Source organism: Ptychodera flava, chromosome 12 (assembly GCF_041260155.1).
Source record: "Ptychodera flava strain L36383 chromosome 12, AS_Pfla_20210202, whole genome shotgun sequence".
Taxonomy (NCBI): domain Eukaryota; kingdom Metazoa; phylum Hemichordata; class Enteropneusta; family Ptychoderidae; genus Ptychodera; species Ptychodera flava.
The window spans coordinates 10,697,975-10,717,884 of NC_091939.1; the positions used below are offsets into that span (position 1 = coordinate 10,697,975).

General features: G+C 36.8%; 1 protein-coding gene across 2 annotated transcripts in view; it reads left to right on the top strand.

Moving 5' to 3' along the window:
- LOC139144967 (signal peptide peptidase-like 3) overlaps positions 1–18,815 on the top strand; it is a 57,806-nt gene extending 38,991 nt beyond the window's left edge. For both annotated transcript variants that reach the window (XM_070715825.1, XM_070715824.1), the window contains exons 3-11: positions 1,132–1,271; positions 4,057–4,176; positions 6,258–6,336; positions 8,491–8,603; positions 9,421–9,599; positions 11,424–11,512; positions 12,480–12,685; positions 13,149–13,258; positions 14,119–18,815. In XM_070715825.1, coding sequence (XP_070571926.1) covers positions 1,132–1,271; positions 4,057–4,176; positions 6,258–6,336; positions 8,491–8,603; positions 9,421–9,599; positions 11,424–11,512; positions 12,480–12,685; positions 13,149–13,258; positions 14,119–14,187 — 1,105 coding nt within the window. In that variant the 3' untranslated portion in view covers positions 14,188–18,815. The remainder of the gene's footprint in view (positions 1–1,131; positions 1,272–4,056; positions 4,177–6,257; positions 6,337–8,490; positions 8,604–9,420; positions 9,600–11,423; positions 11,513–12,479; positions 12,686–13,148; positions 13,259–14,118) is intronic.
- The last annotated feature ends 1,095 nt before the right edge of the window (positions 18,816–19,910 follow it).

Below are 19,910 nucleotides of genomic sequence, written 5' to 3' on the forward strand. Positions count from 1 at the left end.
TAGAATTTCAGTGATTCAGACTCTGCACGTTTGTTTTTGTTTTTCCTTAAATATCTCAGAAAAATAACATATGCTATTGTCGGGGGATAATGTTATGGTAGTAAAGTGTATCCTTCGAATCAAGGTCACTTGTTATTATGTGGGCCTGTGTGTCATTGGTCAAATTGAAATCCAGGACACATGCAAGTTTTATGGGTTACATATATGCTATGTCAGAAAACTTGTGAATTTTCCTTTCAAGCTTCAATTTCTGTTTTCAGCAGTGGATTAATAAATTAAATGTGCTATACAGTATTGCATGATCAGAATTGTCTGGGTCTGAATCAATCCTGCAACTGATTTCATAGTCCATTTGTTCTTCATACGAAGGAAGTGGTATTGCATATTTATTATTCTGTATAAATTGCCGTATTTACATGTCTCTTTGTATATGAAATAAGTGAGCCCATCCCTTGATCAAGTTTCAGCTGTATTTTAATCATTTGGGATGGTGTCAATGTTTGCATGAGATGTACCTGTAAATGCCATTTCAATTTGTAACATTCATAAAACTTACGCTGTGTGACAAAATTTTTCTATCAGCGTTTCTGTCAAACGAGATTCTTGCCAACCATATAGAATTACAAAATGTGTGCTGGGAGCTTGGTAATGAAATTTACATCATTTATGTTGCATCGTCATTTGTAGCATTTTCAATCTGTGTTTCAAATATCCTGCAGATATTTTATTAGTACAGACTGATCATTTGTATGTAAAGAGAAATATTGCCGTGAGTTTCTAATCTTGTATCTTGTACATGTGTAGAATCTTGAATTTCCTTTATTTATCGAGAACCATTTATAGGAAATGCATACACAAAGCTGCATATCCAGCCTGGCTTTGCAATTTTCATCAGGATATTTTGGAATCTTTGAGACCTACGCATACTATCTCCCGACTGTATTGTGAATTTTTTTTCACATTTCATCAGTATACAATGTAGGTTTCCTGAATTAAAGAAATGCATTAAATTTGTGACTGAAGCTTGTGTTGTGCAGGAGGGCGGAATGGGATGAGTTATGATAAGCTGCCATGGGTTTCAGGATCCCGTCGGAAAAATTTTGACCGCCTTTTCTTGGTTTTGTATATCAGGTCACTGAACATGGAACAAGAAGAAAAAGAGAAGAACCAGGAGAGAGAGAAAGAAACAAATGTTTTAACGTCATCATCAACAACAACAACTACTTCATGCTCTACAGCTGCTAATAATAATGCCAACAATGAAAATTCCAGTAAGTCCTAGTTTTAGACTGTAGCCTGGCTGTATGCAATGTGCTTTCATTCTCTGTATCCCTGGGGGGGGGGGGGGGGGGGGAGAGCCAAAATATATGCTTCATTTGTATCATGTCTGAAAATGTAGACAGGTTACACAGGGACAGAATTATTCATCTTTGACTTCTGAGTGATTGGTCGTAAAACCCGGAAAAAAGGTCATTGCAAAATAAAAAGTCATTTGATCAACAATAGTGGCATCAAAAGAACTGTGAAAGTATTGAAGATGTATGTAATCCTTTGAATATATTGTTGAATTCAGAATTTGTGGTTCATCTGTGATCGTTTGTGTCTGTCTTGAATTTTTAGTCTTCACCTTCGTATAATTTTCTATTAATAATAATAATAATAATTTATTGTTTAAAGACCACTACACACCTTGTCTCAGTGGTCTGTACATTACAGAAAATTACTGGAAGAACTAAAATAAACGCAGAAAATACAAAATAACTCACAGAGGAAAGAGTGTAATTAAAAACAATCGATAAAATCAAGCAAGCTAAAATCTAGACTAAAGGATCCTACCTAAAAACAGCAAAGAAAGTAGTTTAAAAAATTTCACTAAAAATGATAAAAAATAAACTATAAAACATGCAGGTAAAAATTATATCCAAGTCAACAGTAGCATTGACGAAAAATAATGGTTTTAAGAGACTTCTTAAAAAGAGCGAATTTCTTTATCATCCTAAGTTCGGGTGGCAAACTAATACACAATTTAGGGGCATACACGCTAAAAGCTCTGTCACCATATGTTCTAGAAAGTTGTTTCCCGTGATCCTTGACAGAAAACGGATTCAATCTTACACCGACACTCCTTCTGGTATTATGTACTGGGATATCAATTGTTACTAGTTCTGATAAGTAATTTGGAACGAATTCATCTTGATGGACAATTTTAAAAACCAAACAAAGAATTTTAAAACGGATTCGTTCCTCTACTGGGAGCCAATGTAACTCCTTGAGTATAGATGTCATAACAATGTGACAGCCCATGTTCCGTCCAGTTACCGAACGAGCAGCAGAGTTCTGAATGTGTTGAAGCTTGCTCAATTTATATGCAGGTAGGCCAAAAAGTAGACTGTTACAATAATCTAACTTCGATGTGACAAAAGCGTGAACCAATTTTTCAGCACTGGGCTGGTCTAACAATTTTCTAATTTTACTTATCCGCCAAAGTGAATGAGATGCCACCCTACAAACATAGCGAATATGCTCGTCCATGAGACCGAACGAGTCAAGCATTACACCAAGGTCACGTACAACAGTGGATGGCGAAATCGTGGCCTCACCTATTCGTACATTCATAGAACCAAATTGTGAACCAACCGTGCAATTTCGGGGTGTAAACCAGACAACCTCGGTCTTCTTCTATTCAGAGAACCTGGTCACTTGTGTCTCTGCGAAACCTTGAAAAGGATTTCTTTCTTATCTATTCTCATACCATCTCAATAGCAAGTCTTGCTCATTTAATGCCAAACTGCAAAGTTATTCCATGCATATTCAGTTCTGCTCTGGTCACCTTCAACAGAAATACCAGTGTTAAGGTTCAAGTTTAATGAATTTGAATGAAGATGCTACTTTTCCGGTGTAGTGTTTCCCATTGAGGCTGAAAATGTCCCAAGCCCATACCGAATGAATTCAAAAATCAGAGCAGGCGTAAACATGTAAGGGTTTTGCATCACAGGTGATATATTTGTAAAACAAAAACAGCATTGTGGTCCTCCAGACAGAGATAGCCACCTTTGTAAAACTGCAAGGTCATTTCATTGCTCTACCTGTTCGCTGTGTGCCACATACCTGCATATCAGCATTGATGTGAAACCATGTGACTTTTTCAAAACCTGTACCAGTAGCTGACATTGTGCCTAGCACCATCGAGCAGATTCAAGTTCTGGCTTGTCAGCATGTTCCCCTGGTGCGGTGATGCTTTTAGCCAAATTTCTTTCCCAAACTGACAATAATCTAGTTTTAGTGCATATAATAAAAACTACTAACAGTGTCATTTGATTTTTGTAGTAAAGACTCTTTTTCAAAACAAAGACAAAGAGCTATGTTGCGTTTTTCTACTCAATTTTCCTAAATGTACAGCTTCCAGTTTGCATTGTCACAGTTGATCAGTTCTCCAAACACACTGAATCTAACAGGCTATTATTCTCAAATTGTATATTTTACTACCTAAATCCATGGCAGAAAGTACATTTGTGAATTGAAATCTGTTCATCAATAATTTTCCATGACAGTTCTGAAGTGTTACAGGGATAGAGAGTTTGCCCGCAGCGAATTCCCAGTTTTTCCAAGATACCTTTTTGTGTTAATATAGAGTATAGACATCATTCCCCATGTAGCAAGCATGAGCCTTGTGGTGATGTGGACCATCTGAATATTTCTCAGCTTGTCTACAACATTCAGGAAACTTTACATTGCAGTTTGCTTACATGACACATAGAGACTCTCACAGCCCAGTGCTGGTTACACACTGTGGCTGGTGTAGCCTGGCTTAGCCAGCTCGCTGAGCTCTCTGTGCAGGCTTGTGGTGAGCCTGGCCACATTAGTGGGTAGCCAGCAAGGGACAGGCTATTATGACACCGTGGTACTGCACTGATGTACATGTACATCTCTAATCAACTCCATCATGAATATTTTATTAGCCGTTATCTTTCCTGTAACTGTCCCATGCATTTCTGATATTGTACAACTTGCTGTCGTTGCTGACATCTAATTTATCTTCCGTTTCTTGTCTTACAGATCTTCACAATATAGACACAACTCAAGCCATGTTTTTGCCAATTGGTGCTTCCGTGTCACTGCTAGTAATGTTCTTCTTCTTCGATTCCATGCAGATGGTCTTTGCCATATGTACAGCAGGTAAGGCTGAAACTTGGGTCTCGTAACTCTCATTGTACAGCTACATGCACATTGTACATGCAATACCCCCGGTATTATGTACGCTGTCCTGACAGCCTTTTCTCTGAGAACACAATTTTCTAAGTCAAACATATAAGAAACTTTCACCTGCATCAGATAAGGGACAATGAAATGGTCCTATAGGCAAATGTCAGGATCATTATTAGTGGCCCCTGGGCGCAATGTATTCATTTCCGATGTTTGGCATTGCGTGCTTTTGCAAGATAATAGACAAATAAAAGTGTCAAATTGGCATTTTTCGAAAAGTTTGACCTGTGTTTGTCTTTTCGGAAGATTGTCCTCATAGTAATGACACCTTTATGTTTACCTGTTTCAATTTTGAGCAAGCTTCACCGTATATTGGAATGTATCAGTGCCAAATGGTTCGACGTATGTTTTATTCCAATAGTGACGTAGCTGTGAAGTGTGTGTACATGTGCATATTATCTGTGTATGTTCATGTCATTGTACAAAGCAGATATGTGTACATACATGTTACATTTCGCATTTTCAAATATCACAAAAGTGAATGCATTTAAAAAATAATCGTATTATGAGAAAAAATATTTTTCATTGATGCATCCTGACAGTGTAAAGTAGGTGAGCTTTGTGCACAACTGACCTGATTGTTACAATGATATATCGTTCAGTTTGAGTCTTCTTAACATTGATTCATTACCACAGTGCATACAGAGAGTCGGCCATATTGATTTACAATTGCATTTCACAGAGGGACAATATGCTGAGTTCACAAGGAGGCCAGGCAGAAAATTACAATCAGCGTGTAGTCTAATTCATTTCTCAAACTATTGTGGCGTTGTCTGGAGCTTTGTGAAAGACCGATGATTTTAGGGAGGAGACTATAGTATAGATAGGTAAAGACACTACCATAATGGAATCAACAACACTGGTTTTTAGCCCATTCAAATCTCACAAAGGGTGAAGATTACAATAACCAGGCTTTTTTTAGACATTTGTACTCACAAAAATGTAGTACAAAAATTGTGCAAAAATGGCAAAGGTGAAATCTAAGTAATTACTGAGCATGTAATTTGTGCCCCTGTCAAAAAATTGGCAATATTACCAAGACAGACATGTACAAGTCTAGTGTTTGCAGTGAATCCTATGATCTACAGATGAGACTCTGAAACAAATATGGTTAAAATTGAATTGTAAGGGGCAGTCTTCAATCCCTGGTTTTCACATTACCGGTAGTGGTTGTTGACATTGACAGTGGGATTTAATTCTTTGTTTTCAATGTGAAATTTGTGTTCAGTTAATCAATTTGTCAAAACCGATATAAAACCTACCCCTGTAATATAATTGAATCTTCCATTTATGTTATTGATGCAAAAGAGATTAAATTGCAATTTTTAATAATCACAAGTTTTTGGTCTGATGAACATGCTTGAAAGTGAAACTAAGTGTCACAGTGTACATTGAAGAAGAAATCACCGAACAGTGTGTAGAGGTATTATTGATTACCAAGAAGTAGATGTAAATATGTAATTTTTTTAGCGCTAGTTTTATATTCCAGGCCCTCAGAGTTGTAAAATGGAGTTATCCATGAGAATTAAGAAAACTGTCACAGTGGTACTCAAATAAATATGAATGAATTTCCAGAAAAATTTTTATTATATAACCAGAACATCATAAATTAGGTGCCCTTTCTAGATTGTTGTCACCCATTATATTGATTTTGCCTGTGAAAAATGCAGTGTGAAATGTGAATATTGTATCACAAAGGCTGATGCAAAGCAGTATATTTCGTTGTTCCCTCTTCCGAATGTCAATATATAAGTCTCTCGACAGCATATAGAGTCGATTTATCACCGTTAGAAAATTAGAAATTGTGTTTTCAGTCAGAGCTCATATTTTGAATGCAAGTGTGTTTTCACTAAACGTGAAAGTCATTCCATTACATCCATGAATAAGATATTTCAGCAACCAGAAGAATTTGTGCAAAAGAAAATGTCATTGCTCTTTGTAGACTGTATATTGCTTGTCTTTCTACAAATCATCTTGTTTCTTTTTGTTTTCAGTTTTAGCAACTGTAGCCTTTGCATTTTTACTATTACCGATGTGTCAGTATTTACTGAGATCTTGCGGCACGGGAACAAAGTAAGTGGTGTTAATCTAGCTCTGCATCTATACATCATTCACTTTTAACGTAGAATGCACCACTGATATTTTGACTCAGATATTGCCAGTACTTTTCTACTGCTTGTGTAAGCTCAGTTTGAAGCTCTTGGAGTAAGTAAACTTTTTACCGTCTTATTTTTGTGAACTTCAAAACTGTTATCTTTGCCTGTTAAGTTAACGCAGCTGTGGCGGCCATTTTGAATTTAAAATGTTGGTAAAGAAGGTAATATGGTTCTTGAGTTTTATTCTTGATTTTGAAAGATTATGGTTGGGGGTCCCTTGAGGAAAGTTTTAGCAAAAGTGTAAACTTTCAATTTTTACGGTGCATACTACCTTAATCTGTGTCAAGCAGTTGGTGATAGACTCTGTAATTGCATAATTTGGACAGTTACCGATTCTAGATAAAATGTATGGAAGGTGTTGAGAAAACGCAGTTGACCTAGTCGTCTCCAGTAGCGTAATTAAAGCACTCTGGGGAAAAATTGAATGAAGTGTAATTACATGTAACATGTGGTTGTTAGTGAAACAGGGTACCCAGAATATACTACGATGCTCTGTGACCTATGACCTGTCATCGTTCGTTCATCTCCTGACTGAGATATGACAACTTTGACGTTGCTATCAACAACCTCAATATCCTTCAACTGATTTGAGTTTATGTGGGTGACTCTGTTCGGAGATGACAATGAATCCTTGCATGTTTCTCCTAAATAAAATATACAGAAGTATTTGCACCAGATTTAAAAAATAAAACTCTTCTTGTACATAATTTGATTTGAAAGTGAGTGCAAACAACATGAATATGGCTTGCACATGATTTGATAATCTTCACCATAAATAACATAATTATAAAGAGATTCTGTGACCAAAGTGTACAGTGTGAATGGCGATGCTGTCAGGGTGACTTATTAAATATGTTTATCAAGGTATATCTGTGGACAGGTACAATTGAGACGCAGTGTTTTGAATTTGAGGGTATTCATGAGGTCAATGTCTGCGTTGATTTTCTATTCAAATTTGTTTTCGTATGGAACTCTGTTTGGTCCTTACCAGTAACATTTGATGATCTCTTTGAGGCCTTGACTCCTATTTTAAGGGACGAACTGGGTGTGTTTTCTGAAAGACAGGCCTGAAGCATTTTAAGGAAAAAGCATAAAGTCAGGATTTCTGCATGAGCAGAAAATGTGATGTGTGATGGTATATTTCAGGTATACATTGTAACATAAAACAACAGTGACATTTTTAGTGACTATGAAATTTGTCATGTGATCTTACAGAATGAATAAAAGATCAGGGACAACTTCATTTGCATAAGCTCTTTGTTGCCCTTAGCAACACCAGGCACCATCTCTGCATGTTACAGGTTACAGGCGCAGGGCACCAGTCGTTCTTACCTATGAAGCCCATAAACCGCTTTTGTTGAAAAGTCATAAATAAGTTTCATCTCTGTATGTAGCAATGGCAGTAGTCATTATAATTTTCATCATGGAAATCATCGTATATTCATTGATGACATCAGCATTTTGCTATATATTTGGCATTGAAATGAAGAAAATGAGTTTCAAGAATGATCATTATATCTTTGACTAAGCAGAGGAATTGTTTTGGTAGAGGAGTTCTGTTGCTGAAAGCCAACGCTGACCTGTACCATTTTGTGTACCAACTTGTAATATATGATTTATTGCCTTGGTATGATTTATTGGCCCTGTATGATTTATTGCCCCAGCGATATTGATGCCAATGGCACTGCTATACCACCTCAGTGTTTTTCCATCATCATAATTTGAACGGAAAGGATTTCTTTCATTCTCGTAATCGTCAATCCCGAGCTGCTTGCACATATCATCAACAATATTTTCAGGCAGCTTGTCATGGAATTCATAGAAAATTGTGAATTGTACAGTTAGAAGCTGTTTAGTATGTCACTCATTGATATACATGTCTTTGCAAAGAAACATGACCTGAACATTTATCCTTTGACCTGTAACCTTTGACCTGTCGTACCCGTTGCAGGTCCTTCCTACAGATAGTAATTTGAAATTTACATTTTACAGTTGAACAATTTTACTACCTTTTTATCATGATAAAATAAACATTTGTTTGCTTAATATTTGTTTTTTGGTTATTTTTCAGGATATCGTTTGGATTTTGTGGCAGGTTTACTCCAGCTGAACTGATGTCGTTCAGCCTGTCGTTGGGTCTAGTATTAGTTTGGATTATGACGGGTCATTGGCTTCTCATGGATGGTGAGTAAGCTGGTCATATTACACAGTCTACAATATCTCTCCTTTTTTTTGAAGGCCTTCAAATACTAATGGTTCAACTGTTGTAAGAAAAGATGTCTGCCTGCTTCTTGGCAGACAAATTCAAACATTGTTTTCTACAATGAAATCTCAAGAAATTTATAATTTGTATCCTTCCGACAGTCATAATTTATGTTTTGTAAATATTTGATAAACACAGTATTATGAGATATATTAGTATGACCCAAAAGGTCCATCTTTACTCCATCCGTTCCATTATTGACCATCAATCCTCTTTCTGCATATTTAATACAGCAGGCTCATTAAAATTTTAGAGTAACATGTCATAATATATGTGTAGCTACTGGAATTTGCAGTCTGTAGAAAGTTCTGACATGAATTAGTTATTTATTATGAAGGAGAGAAGGCCCTGGAGCTATTATTTTTCATGTTCTGTCGTAATATTTACGCCAGTAATACACTCATTGCCTTTACTAAAGAATCATTCATTGTCAACACAAAGAGATAACTGTGTGACATCATGTGATGTGACCCCCTAGTACCATGGATAATTAGAAGCAAAAAGGTGTACAAGAGAAATGCTTTTGAATAAGTCAACTGAGAGGGCGCTTTCCACCCACATTGTGTACCATTGCAGCATCTGTCTGGTTTGGCATACACAATTTACAAAGCATGTCATACTCAAATTACTATTGCTTCCATAATCATTTAGATACACTTTTTGCTGGTAGCACAGTGGTAGAAAATGGAAACAGGATTTTTCAGTCTAGTCCTGTAATTTTACGTTTTTCGTTTTCAGCTCTAGCCATGGGCCTGTGTGTGACAATGATAGCCTTCGTACGTCTGCCAAGCTTAAAAATTTCCACCTTGCTTCTGACCGGCTTGCTAATATACGATGTATTTTGGGTGTTCTTCTCCACGTATATATTCAATGCAAACGTCATGGTAAAGGTGGCAACGAGACCGGCTGACAATCCGGTAGGTGGTAACAATTTAAATCTGGTAAAAGTTGAGATTAGTGTAATGTACATGGGACAATCTGAGCAACATCAATATTCCCTTTTGATAATTATAAATGAATTTTTACCAGTTGGTTTACGTTCCTACTCTTTATTCACAAGCAATGATGATATGTTCTGCATCAAGCAGATGAGTTTTTATTTTGGGTTGTATACGCTAAAATCAGAGAAGATACTTTACAGGTTACTAGTCTATTGCTCTAAATTTCACTGCCCTATCGATGTGTTCCCCTTAGAAAAATCAGTTGATAGCACTAGCGGTTTGTTTGCACTCTTTTAGTCATAAAAAAGGATTTTCTCAAAATCTTTTTAAAAATATCGGCAAAATTATGACCTAAGTGTGAGCCTCATGAAGCATAATGTCATGTAAAGAAACAATTTCTTCCATAAAAGAGAAGTTGCAATCTTTTGAACCGACAAAGGAAAGGCTCTGTAGAGTTAATCTAGTCTTGAACCCAGCATCCTGGTGTTTATTGTGCAATTTTCAAAAGAGCTAATCAGACTGCTCGGGATAAAAATTGGAAAAAACACTCTTACAGTCAGGTTTACAAGCTGAAAGAATTTGTGAATGCAATTATGTGGTGCACAATCCAAGGTTCATGAATCTACACCATTTATCATTTTATTACTATTTCAATCAAGCCCCAAGCCCACAGACATCAAAATAATCTTATATCTTATGGGTGTGAGACAAGTATTTGGCCTTTCCAAGCAATGAATTGTCATAACCCCATTATATATTTTCTGAAAGCCTAGATATTGGCAAATGCTGTGATTTGTATCTTGTAATCATGGTGCAGGTAAGGATCATGTGGCAATTAATTTGAATAACCTCAAAATAAATTCTGTTCCTCCTCCTGCCGTTTCCAGTTGAAATTGACACAAAAGATTAACTGCATAAAAGCGTGTCTCGATTTTCTTTTATTTGCCCTAGTCTTTTTGTGTGACCATGATCAATCACCAGCCGGAATAATGTTATCGAAAACGATCTAAAGCCTAAGACAAAAATCGCAGACTCACTTTGTAAGACTAATTCAACAGTTTTTAATCACGCAAATTTCAACCTGAAACACTGCAATGATCGTACAGAGGAAGAAAGAAAACTATATTGGAGAGGTTATTCAAATTTACTGTCATATGATCCTTATGTAAACTGATCATAAAATACAAGTAACATTTGCCAATATCTAGGCTTTGCAGAAAATGTATACTTAAATATGGTTACAAGCTTAGTTTTTGCAGAAAATTCAGTTTTGGAAGGGCCAAGTACTTGTCCTGGATGCGTAAACAGTACATGTTATTAGTACACTTTGTATAAAAAATGTATTGTGTGCCTCAAGCATGGGATTTCATCTTTTCAAAAGCATTTTTAACTATCTTCAAAAGCACTGGATTTAATCTTTTCAAAAGCATTTTTAACTATCTTCAAAAGCACTGGATTTAATCTTTTCAAAAGCATTTTTTAACTTTTCAAAAGCATTTTTTAACTATCTTCAAAAGCACTGGATTTAATCTTTTCAAAAGCATTTTTTAACTTTTCAAAAGCATTTTTTAACTATCTTCAAAAGCACTGGATTTAATCTTTTCAAAAGCATTTTTTAACTATCTTCTATTGTCATGTATGCTGTATCATTCACAAATAATTTTTAATTACTCCAACATATTTTTTGTGCGACCAATAACTCTGTTTTGATATTTTGCCCAGGTTTTGGTGAAATATAATATTTTTATTTTCTGATAAATTAAAACTGAGCATCCCTACTCTTGTCCATCTCTTGTCCAGGTCGGCATAGTTGCTAGGAAACTAAATATTCCAGGTATAGCCAGAGAAGCACCGCAATTATCTTTGCCAGGAAAACTGGTTTTCCCAAGGTAGGTTACCATGGTAATTAGGATAAGTATAGTCTCTCAGTGTCACTTCCTCATCAACTGTGATGTCTGCATGTTTGTGTCGTCTTTTGTCAAAATAATTGAAGTGGGCGTTGTGTACATTGTACTTGAGTGCAGGCGGAGGTGTATGGCACCTTCTGACACATCTTGTCCAAATGACTTCCTCTGTGTAAATGAACATTGAAATCCACTGAAATGATCGGTGATCTTACACAAGCCATCATCCACACTCCAGGACTTGAAGACTGCAGAGTTGCATGGGTGTTTACCTGCTCACCCCAATTCCTTGTAAACAGGTCCACAATCACCATTGATAACAATGGGTTTTGGGGCAAACCATTGTGGTGAAAGGGTTAAATGTGTCATTAGCAACTGTAAAACTCCCCGAAGCTATAAAATATGAATAGAACAATGTTATAAATATCTCTGTTTTGTGCACTTAAATTTGGGGAGACAATAAGATATTGATTTTACCATAACTTTGAATTCATAAATTATAACTTAGTAATTTTGTTTCTAAATATTGAACAGTTTGCATGAAACTGGCTTTTGCTGAAAGAAGTTTTGACAAAGTTGGTCCGTTTTGTATTAGTTTTTTAGGCTGCTGGCATGTTAAGAGCCGTTAATATCGTGAATATTATGGTTTTTCACGCCCTTTTATTGAAAAGGTGCATTTCTGTTGGTATTGAACAGTCATTTTCTGAAGTTCCTGTAAAAATTTCAGGCTGATATTATGTTTGCGTCGCAATGATAGAACTATATCAATCTAAGTCAAATTCTCTCGGAGGGAGGTACAATGTTTATCAGTGTTACTTCAAATCAAACTTGACTGATTTGATAAAACTGTAAAATAAAAATAATCATACCATGTAAATGCTTCATGATGTCAACGAAACAGTACAAAAGAACCATGGTTGGTGACGTTTTCTTCCATTCTTGCATATTTCAGCATGCACGAGACAGGTCACTTCTCCATGCTTGGATTGGGCGACATTGTAATGCCAGGCCTGCTGTTGTGTTTTGTCATGCGCTACGACAACTACAAGAGGCAGTCTACAAACAGGGATGATTCGGCCAACTACCCACCCTCGAATCCGAATAGTTTTACCCAGAGAGTCACTTACTTCCATTGTTCTCTCATTGGATATTTCTTAGGTAAGCCCAGCGTAGTCAGGCTGTCCAAGGGCCAAACCATTTGATTAGAGGGGTGAACTGTAGTGGTATTTTTGAATATTGGACGAGGAGAGGACTCCATTCATGACCTTGCTAACCCCTTGGATAATATTGCCATGTTGATGTGGTCAAAAGTGTATTTTTCCATTTGAACCAGTAAATTATGGATTGCCGATTACTTTCCACTTTGAAAAAGACAGTAATTTCTCAGGATGTAAAATCAACGGTGGCGTTGAAGCCATACCAAGTTAAGAAATCTGTAGGAAAAAGTCTCTGAGTACATGTCCATTGACAACCCCAGGAAGAGAAGCCATGCTATGGTGAGGGGATGTAACCAACCTTTCAAAGGAAAGTTTTATTTTTCATCATTTACTAGATAGCTTTCCATGCACCCCAGCAATGTTCCTGTATTGATTTAATCGTGTTTTTCTCATTTTTTTGGCAGGTTTGTTAACGGCTACTATCTCATCGGAGGTGTACAAAGCTGCCCAACCAGCATTGTTGTATCTTGTACCATTTACACTGTTACCTCTAGTACTCATGGCATATCTCAAGGTATTTATTATGCATGCTTTTGAACCGAAAAACCCCGAAATCCTTGACGTCTCTGTCACATATTTAGGCAATGAGAGGGAGGGGAGTACCAGTGGAGTATGGGCGACAGTCTTTGTTGACCAAAAGATCTGTCCCGTGAGGGCGCTGTTTGCTATCCCAAGGAGCGCCCTCAAGCAGCAGATCCCCCTTTCTAGTATTTGTTGTTTCCTTTTCTGAGACAGAAAGTTGATCTTGGTTTGCTGACTTAAATTTCAATATCTCAATGGACCTACTCCGTAATGGAATGCCACACTTTGACTACTACAGTGTTCTATAGGAATTGGATGCCCAAGAGGTCACGTCACCAAAGTGCAAACAAAGACATGCGGATAAAAATACACAAGGAAATACACACTTCTATTCATATACTGTTGTCCACTAGAATTCCAGGATCCACTTATTTGCTGATGTGATTGGTGTTTTATATAAAACAAAAGAAGGGAAATGCTTGGGAGGTTGCAATGTCCCCCTAATGGCCAGCTGGTATAGACTTTTGACGAGTGTTGCCACATTAAGCAGAATAGTTTCAATAAAACTTGTTTCCAAGTATGACTAGATGCAATCAGTGGTACACTGTAATAATTCATTTCACATCATTGATAGCACTGTCAAATACATAATCTTCATTTTTGCTGGCCTTTGACCAGCCACAGAAATGTCATCGACTGTTGAAAGGAATGTTTGTGGTTTGCTGGTATGCACAGGTCATTGATTTGTTTCTCACCTCGATCAAATCTGTAATTTCTCCCAGTGAAGAATTACAGTGTCCGGTAGATATGAACTAAGTGCCAATGAACCAATGTGCCATTTTCTGTTTTCAGGGGGACTTGCGGCGAATGTGGCACGAACCATTCTTGAAGAATGTGACGCCAAAGTACATGGATGTATGACAGCAGAAGAGTCACCTGGTTTGATTTCTGGATTTTGGACCCCGACAACCCAGTACTAGGAGCTAAGTTAAACCAGTTGACTCTACCAGGCCAGACTTTGTCTTGAGTGTGTGCGCCTGTTTTTAGGAATACTCTTGCCACCCATCAGTCCTGATTTCTTTTGTGAACAGAAACGGACAGAAGTTGTAGCAAGATTTTGACTGCGCCATTGGATGACACTGGTCTTTGCATTTTAATACCTTCCCTCCCTCTCTGAGAAAAATGGTCTCGTCTGTTCGGAACACAGCTTGTGACACTCCTGCTGTGTTGGCATAAACTATGAGATGGAGAGAAATAAAAATAGGGTGAGCTGAGAGGAGGCACCGTAGACGACTCGTTGCATCAAGAGCACAACTGAAATAGATCATTTTACCAGACAGACTTGATGAGCGTAGGACAGATGTCATCTCCAAGCATTATTGACTTGCCTTGGCAGGTTTTGTGTGTTTGTCTGGGAGTTTCTGAGAGTACAGGATAATCCTCGGCCTGTCACAAGAACATACGTACAATCCTGGACAAAAAGCTCAGTGTACCTAAACAAAGATAACTAGACCAGACTTGAAGCTATCAAAACGTTTTTATCATGGGTTTTTAAATTTCTCAAAGGAACAAGATGATGAAGTATATCTTTGCAATAGCACTAGCTTGAAGTGCAGAATGTTTTATGCTTAGATTTATGAACAGACAAGGACAAAAAGAAAATGGTAAAAAAGAAATTTTAACGCATTTTATCTGTTTTTGTGTAGCTTGGATCGTATTTGACAACATTATTTACAATTCAAGTTTATATTTTGCATCGTCATTTTAGTCCTTTTTACTGTGGACTTCCAACGCTTCATTTTGTGTTGTTAAAAAAAAAAATCCATTTTAGCGGCACATTATTGGACTGTAGGGAAAATTTTTGTAAGGTGTGTGTGTAATAGGGAAAACATGGCGGTGTATGCTTTTAAAAAACGGAAATATAAGTGTTGTTAATGTTTAGGAGGGGGGAGAGGCTGTGTGCTACCGTGATCTGGACAACATGTCCAAGTTCTGGCATGTTGCAGAAGTCGCTGTTTCATACTTACCAAGTTTTTCAACGGCTCCCATGGTCACATGATACTCAGTGTATAGACTGCACACACTCTCATGAAATGTTGAACGATTACCAGTTATATCATGTCTAATATTTCAAGAAGTGCAAATATTAATTGGATGGTGATCGTTGTCTAGTAATAGTGTAGGATATTTTTTTTTTTTTGCTTTAGCTAGTTTAGAAAATCATTCCCTCCATCTTAGGCTGCTTGTCTTCTTTGTTCATCTCCGCAAACCAGGATGTGTAAAAGTGATATGCTATAAGAGCTGAATGACACAGCAAGAAAGTGTTTCAAGATGTCAGTGAGCCCTTCTAATTTAATGTACGAACGATAGCCACATTATGTGGCTGTAATGTAATGTTAACCTTTTGAGTGCCAAAAATTCAATTTTTGTTGCCTCAATGAAATGTGACACCCACAATATTTTCCTCGGATCCAGACAATTTTATCAGGATTTTTCCCAAAATTTTGATCTAAAACTGTAGCCAATGAAAAGTTATGACCATTTGGTCCAAAATTATCAAAGACATTACGGGGGAAAAATATCAAAAAAGGTTGGTAAAATGTTGAACTAAGATTTTGGTGGGAACAATTACAGCACCCAAAGGGTTGAGCATTTGTGGCAATGTTGGAATTATCCGGAGGAAAATTCAAATGTTATTTTTCTTGGGATATACCAATGACATGTCAAATTGCTTTTAAGAAAAAAAAAAAGATGTGCTCTGATGGTTTTTTTGCTTTAGTTTGGCTGCATCTTGATGCACAACTATTTGGTAAAACCCTTCTAACCTACTCTGTCACTATCTCCTGCATTGCTTCCCAGAACAGTCATGTGTATGCTTGCCCTTGAATTTCAGCACGGTGCTATCTTTGTCCAGAATTTATTACTCTGTTAACTTTCTATGGTGGTTGTACGTAGATTTTTTTTCAATGTTCATCATTAAAAGTGTATGTTTAGTTCACAACTTATTTTCTCCACAGACAAGCAACAAGATATCTGATCAGTTTGCATTCTGACAACTTTATTTTCTAATTTTTGTGTAAAAGTTGTTGAAAATTCTGCTTTTTATGCAGTCGCTCTGTTCACAGCTTCCCTGTGGTCTGGAAAGATTTCAACGGCAGCTCGCTGGAAGAAAAAAAGAACTTTATTGATGCTCACTTGTGAAATAGTACAGGTTGTGACAAATTTGCTGTTGTGAAACCAAGCCAAGCCACTTTTGTAAGATTTCTAGACCTTATTTTATGAAAAATCTCAACTCTGCAGTTAGCTGAATAGTGGGTGCTTGAAAAGTTAATAGTGGGTGCTTGAAAAGTTCTCAAAGTTACCTATTTTTCCTCTCCGTAGACAACCATAATAGCAGCAGGGTTTTCTGTAATACAAAAGTGTTTGCTGATAAGTGCACACATACTGTGAACAAATACTGTAGGATAGACAACATAGTCACAAGCAAAAATAATTGTTTTTATAGAATTGTTTTCCAACGTTTTGTTGATATTTGCCATTTGGTCGTCTAAGTATCTCTGTGAAATGAAATGGAAGGCAAATCTTGAAATATCTTGATGCACGTCCCATGGCACATTAGTTTGACCTCTGATTGTTGTTACCTTACACTAGGCTTATGCAGCAGTAAGCTGCACCTAATTTCCTGATGCTGATCCAAATAAAGCAGACATTTTCAGACAGGTACATGTGGAGTGCACTGCAAATAGCCTTGTGTACAAGTTGGAATTTTGAAAGAGGCCGTCAAGAGGTGTGCCAAGTCTCTGTGCAATGCAAGTGTCTGCGGACACTGATTTGAAATTCCCAGGTGAAAGTTTTCAAAACCAGGCCAGGAATGTACTTGTATTTCCCTGAACTACCACAGCAAAGACATGGCTTTTTAAACTTCACCACATTGCACTTGTACCACGTCAAACTGAACAAATGCCGCTGTTGTATTGATATGACAGTAATGAAGGGTCCTAGTGTGATTTGATCATACATATAGTGGCACTGTGAAATCTTTTAGGGTTTAAAAACATGAAAAGCACAGCCCATTGTTATGTTTGCTATGATTTCACTCTTTAATGTGCCAATGAAATTTAGACCATCAGAAAGAGTACAAAATGGAAATGCCTTGACCTTCAAGAAAATTCTCAAGAGTTACTCGGCAGCTTTTGCTTGGAATGCACAAATTCTTTACAATTTTATAATACCAATAATAATGCCTGGTTCTTGTGATGCATAGAGGGATTCCAATGCCAAAGAGGATTTAAGGATTTAGTTTTTGCATATCTCATAAATGCTAATTCATAATTTGCATGTCAATCCCACAATTCATCAAATATGTGGTAAGATTCCGACTTCCAGTTTTCAATTGATGGTCTTTTTTCATCTTGTAATGAGAACTTTATTTGTGCCACTTTGTAGAAGATCTTTCTCTGAACAATGAGCAAAATAAAGTTCCTGTGACCCTTTTGTTTTATTATTGGTCACCAAGTTTGAAATCATGCTCATAATTGGTTTTACCGACATTTCAAAATTGTCCAATCATGCAACAGCAAATTTTGCATATTATTTCTTATCAATATTGCAGCTAGTTTCCATAAATTAACTGAAACTTTAAACTCAGGTTTGTATGATAGTATAATAAGGTAAATTGTGTATATCACTGCAGAGTTGAAGTGGTTTCAGTGCTTGATAGATCATGGAAATTATGTATGACTCTAAAAAATATTCAAGGTCAAGTTACAAAGGGAAGTTATGAACTTTTAAATCTTAATCATGAACAAATCGAAATTAAATTCAGGTTTTGAAAGTGTTGAAATTGTGAATTTTTACTCTATACTGCATCGATGCTTATTCCTGTAAAACTGATGCTCACTGAATGAGATCAAATCTTTCATTTGTGAAATCTTTGCAGACCTGCAGGAATTGGGTAGTGTAAATTTAGCGTCACAGCTCTCCGCAATGAAAACTGGAATAGGGAAGCGAGGTTAGCAGGCTGTACACAAGTTTTGCCACTTTTCCACGTCAATGGCTCAGTAATTTGCGTTATGAAGCTCGTCCCATCTGCCCCTATTTGTCCTCTGTATTATGTTGAGGCAAAATGGCAAATATCAACATAAATGCCACAGTGGCACTTTGAAGAACTCTGGTCTGGCACTGAAAAAACTTTACAAATAACATGGTCCTAGGGGGTCCTTTTGTTATGAACTATGAAAGGAACCCCTTGGAAAACCTGTTTTTTTTTAAAGGAAGTCCGAGTCCAGTTTTCTGCATCTCTACCATAAATCCTTGATGTATCAATGAATACCGTCTGTGGGGTGGTTGTAGAAGCTACCAGATGACCGAGAAAGATCACTATTTTCACAGTTGGTTCAGTTTACAGATAGTCTTGCATCCGTAATTTGTTTTACCCAAACAATATTTTATGCGTGCATAATGGCTGTTGTTTATTTCTGTGTGTAGATATATAATTTTATTTCAGATGTACATGTAACGATACAATAAAAGATTTTGAAAAAAAAAAAGACTGGCCATTTGTCATTCTTCCACTATATGTATGTTCTGTCTTGGACGTCTTCAGTAGGAGGTTGATAAATGTTGTAGGGAGCAAGGTTGCATGTTGTTTTAGCACAGTAATAATTGTACATGTAAGGCAACCATGCTGAAGGGAAAGAAATAGAATGCCATAATAATTTGTCTTGCCTAGCTGCAAGTACCAATTAGGTATTGAATACAATTATTTGCAGAATTTTATACTTTTTTCTGTACATGTATTGGTTGCGAAAACATGATACAAAACAAGAGCTACGGCAAAGTTGTGTTTTTTAGTTGTATTAGCAAATGGCAGCAAACATAAACGACAATAATTACATTGCTGAGTTTCCATTGATGTCAACAGCTCATGATTTTCTTACCTTGAAAGCTTGACGCATGAGCTGGATGCTTCCCTATCCTGCTCCTTTGTTTGTACTAAGGAGGGTTGTATTCAGTACTGTACTCCATACCGCCATGTTACTGCATTCTGTACACCTTTACAGGAAACCAAATCCCAGGTCCCTCACAAGATTTTGCAAGGACAACAAAATGCTGTGAACAACCAATTAATGTTCCGTAATTTTATCAGCGAAAAATTACCAGATCAACTGAGTTTCCTACGGATGTACATGCGCCAACCAGCTCCAAGGAGATTGCTTTGAATTTGTACAAAAATTAACATGGAAAGTCAAATCTACATATAAACTAAAAATATGCTGTATTAAAAGCAAAGGAAAGTACAAAGGACTGCTCTGAAATAGTAGTCATGGTTTAATAGACCAACCTTTCCGGTGAAAGATGAAAAAATAATGCAATGAAATAATATTATTATAGGAATGCTTTCACTAGGCCTGTCCTTCACCTTCCAGTCTCACAAGACTTGAAAGTATGGCAACAGAGTTGTCAAATTTGTTCATTGTCATTGACTTTTCACTGTATAGCTAAAGTACAACATGTTCATCCATGAAGGCGAATAGAATCCAAAGTTTAATTGCATTACATAGCAAAGAAGGGTATTCCCTTTATCCAATCAAGAGTAACTGAATATCCTATATTTCAAATTGTGTATTTCACATACGAAGTGA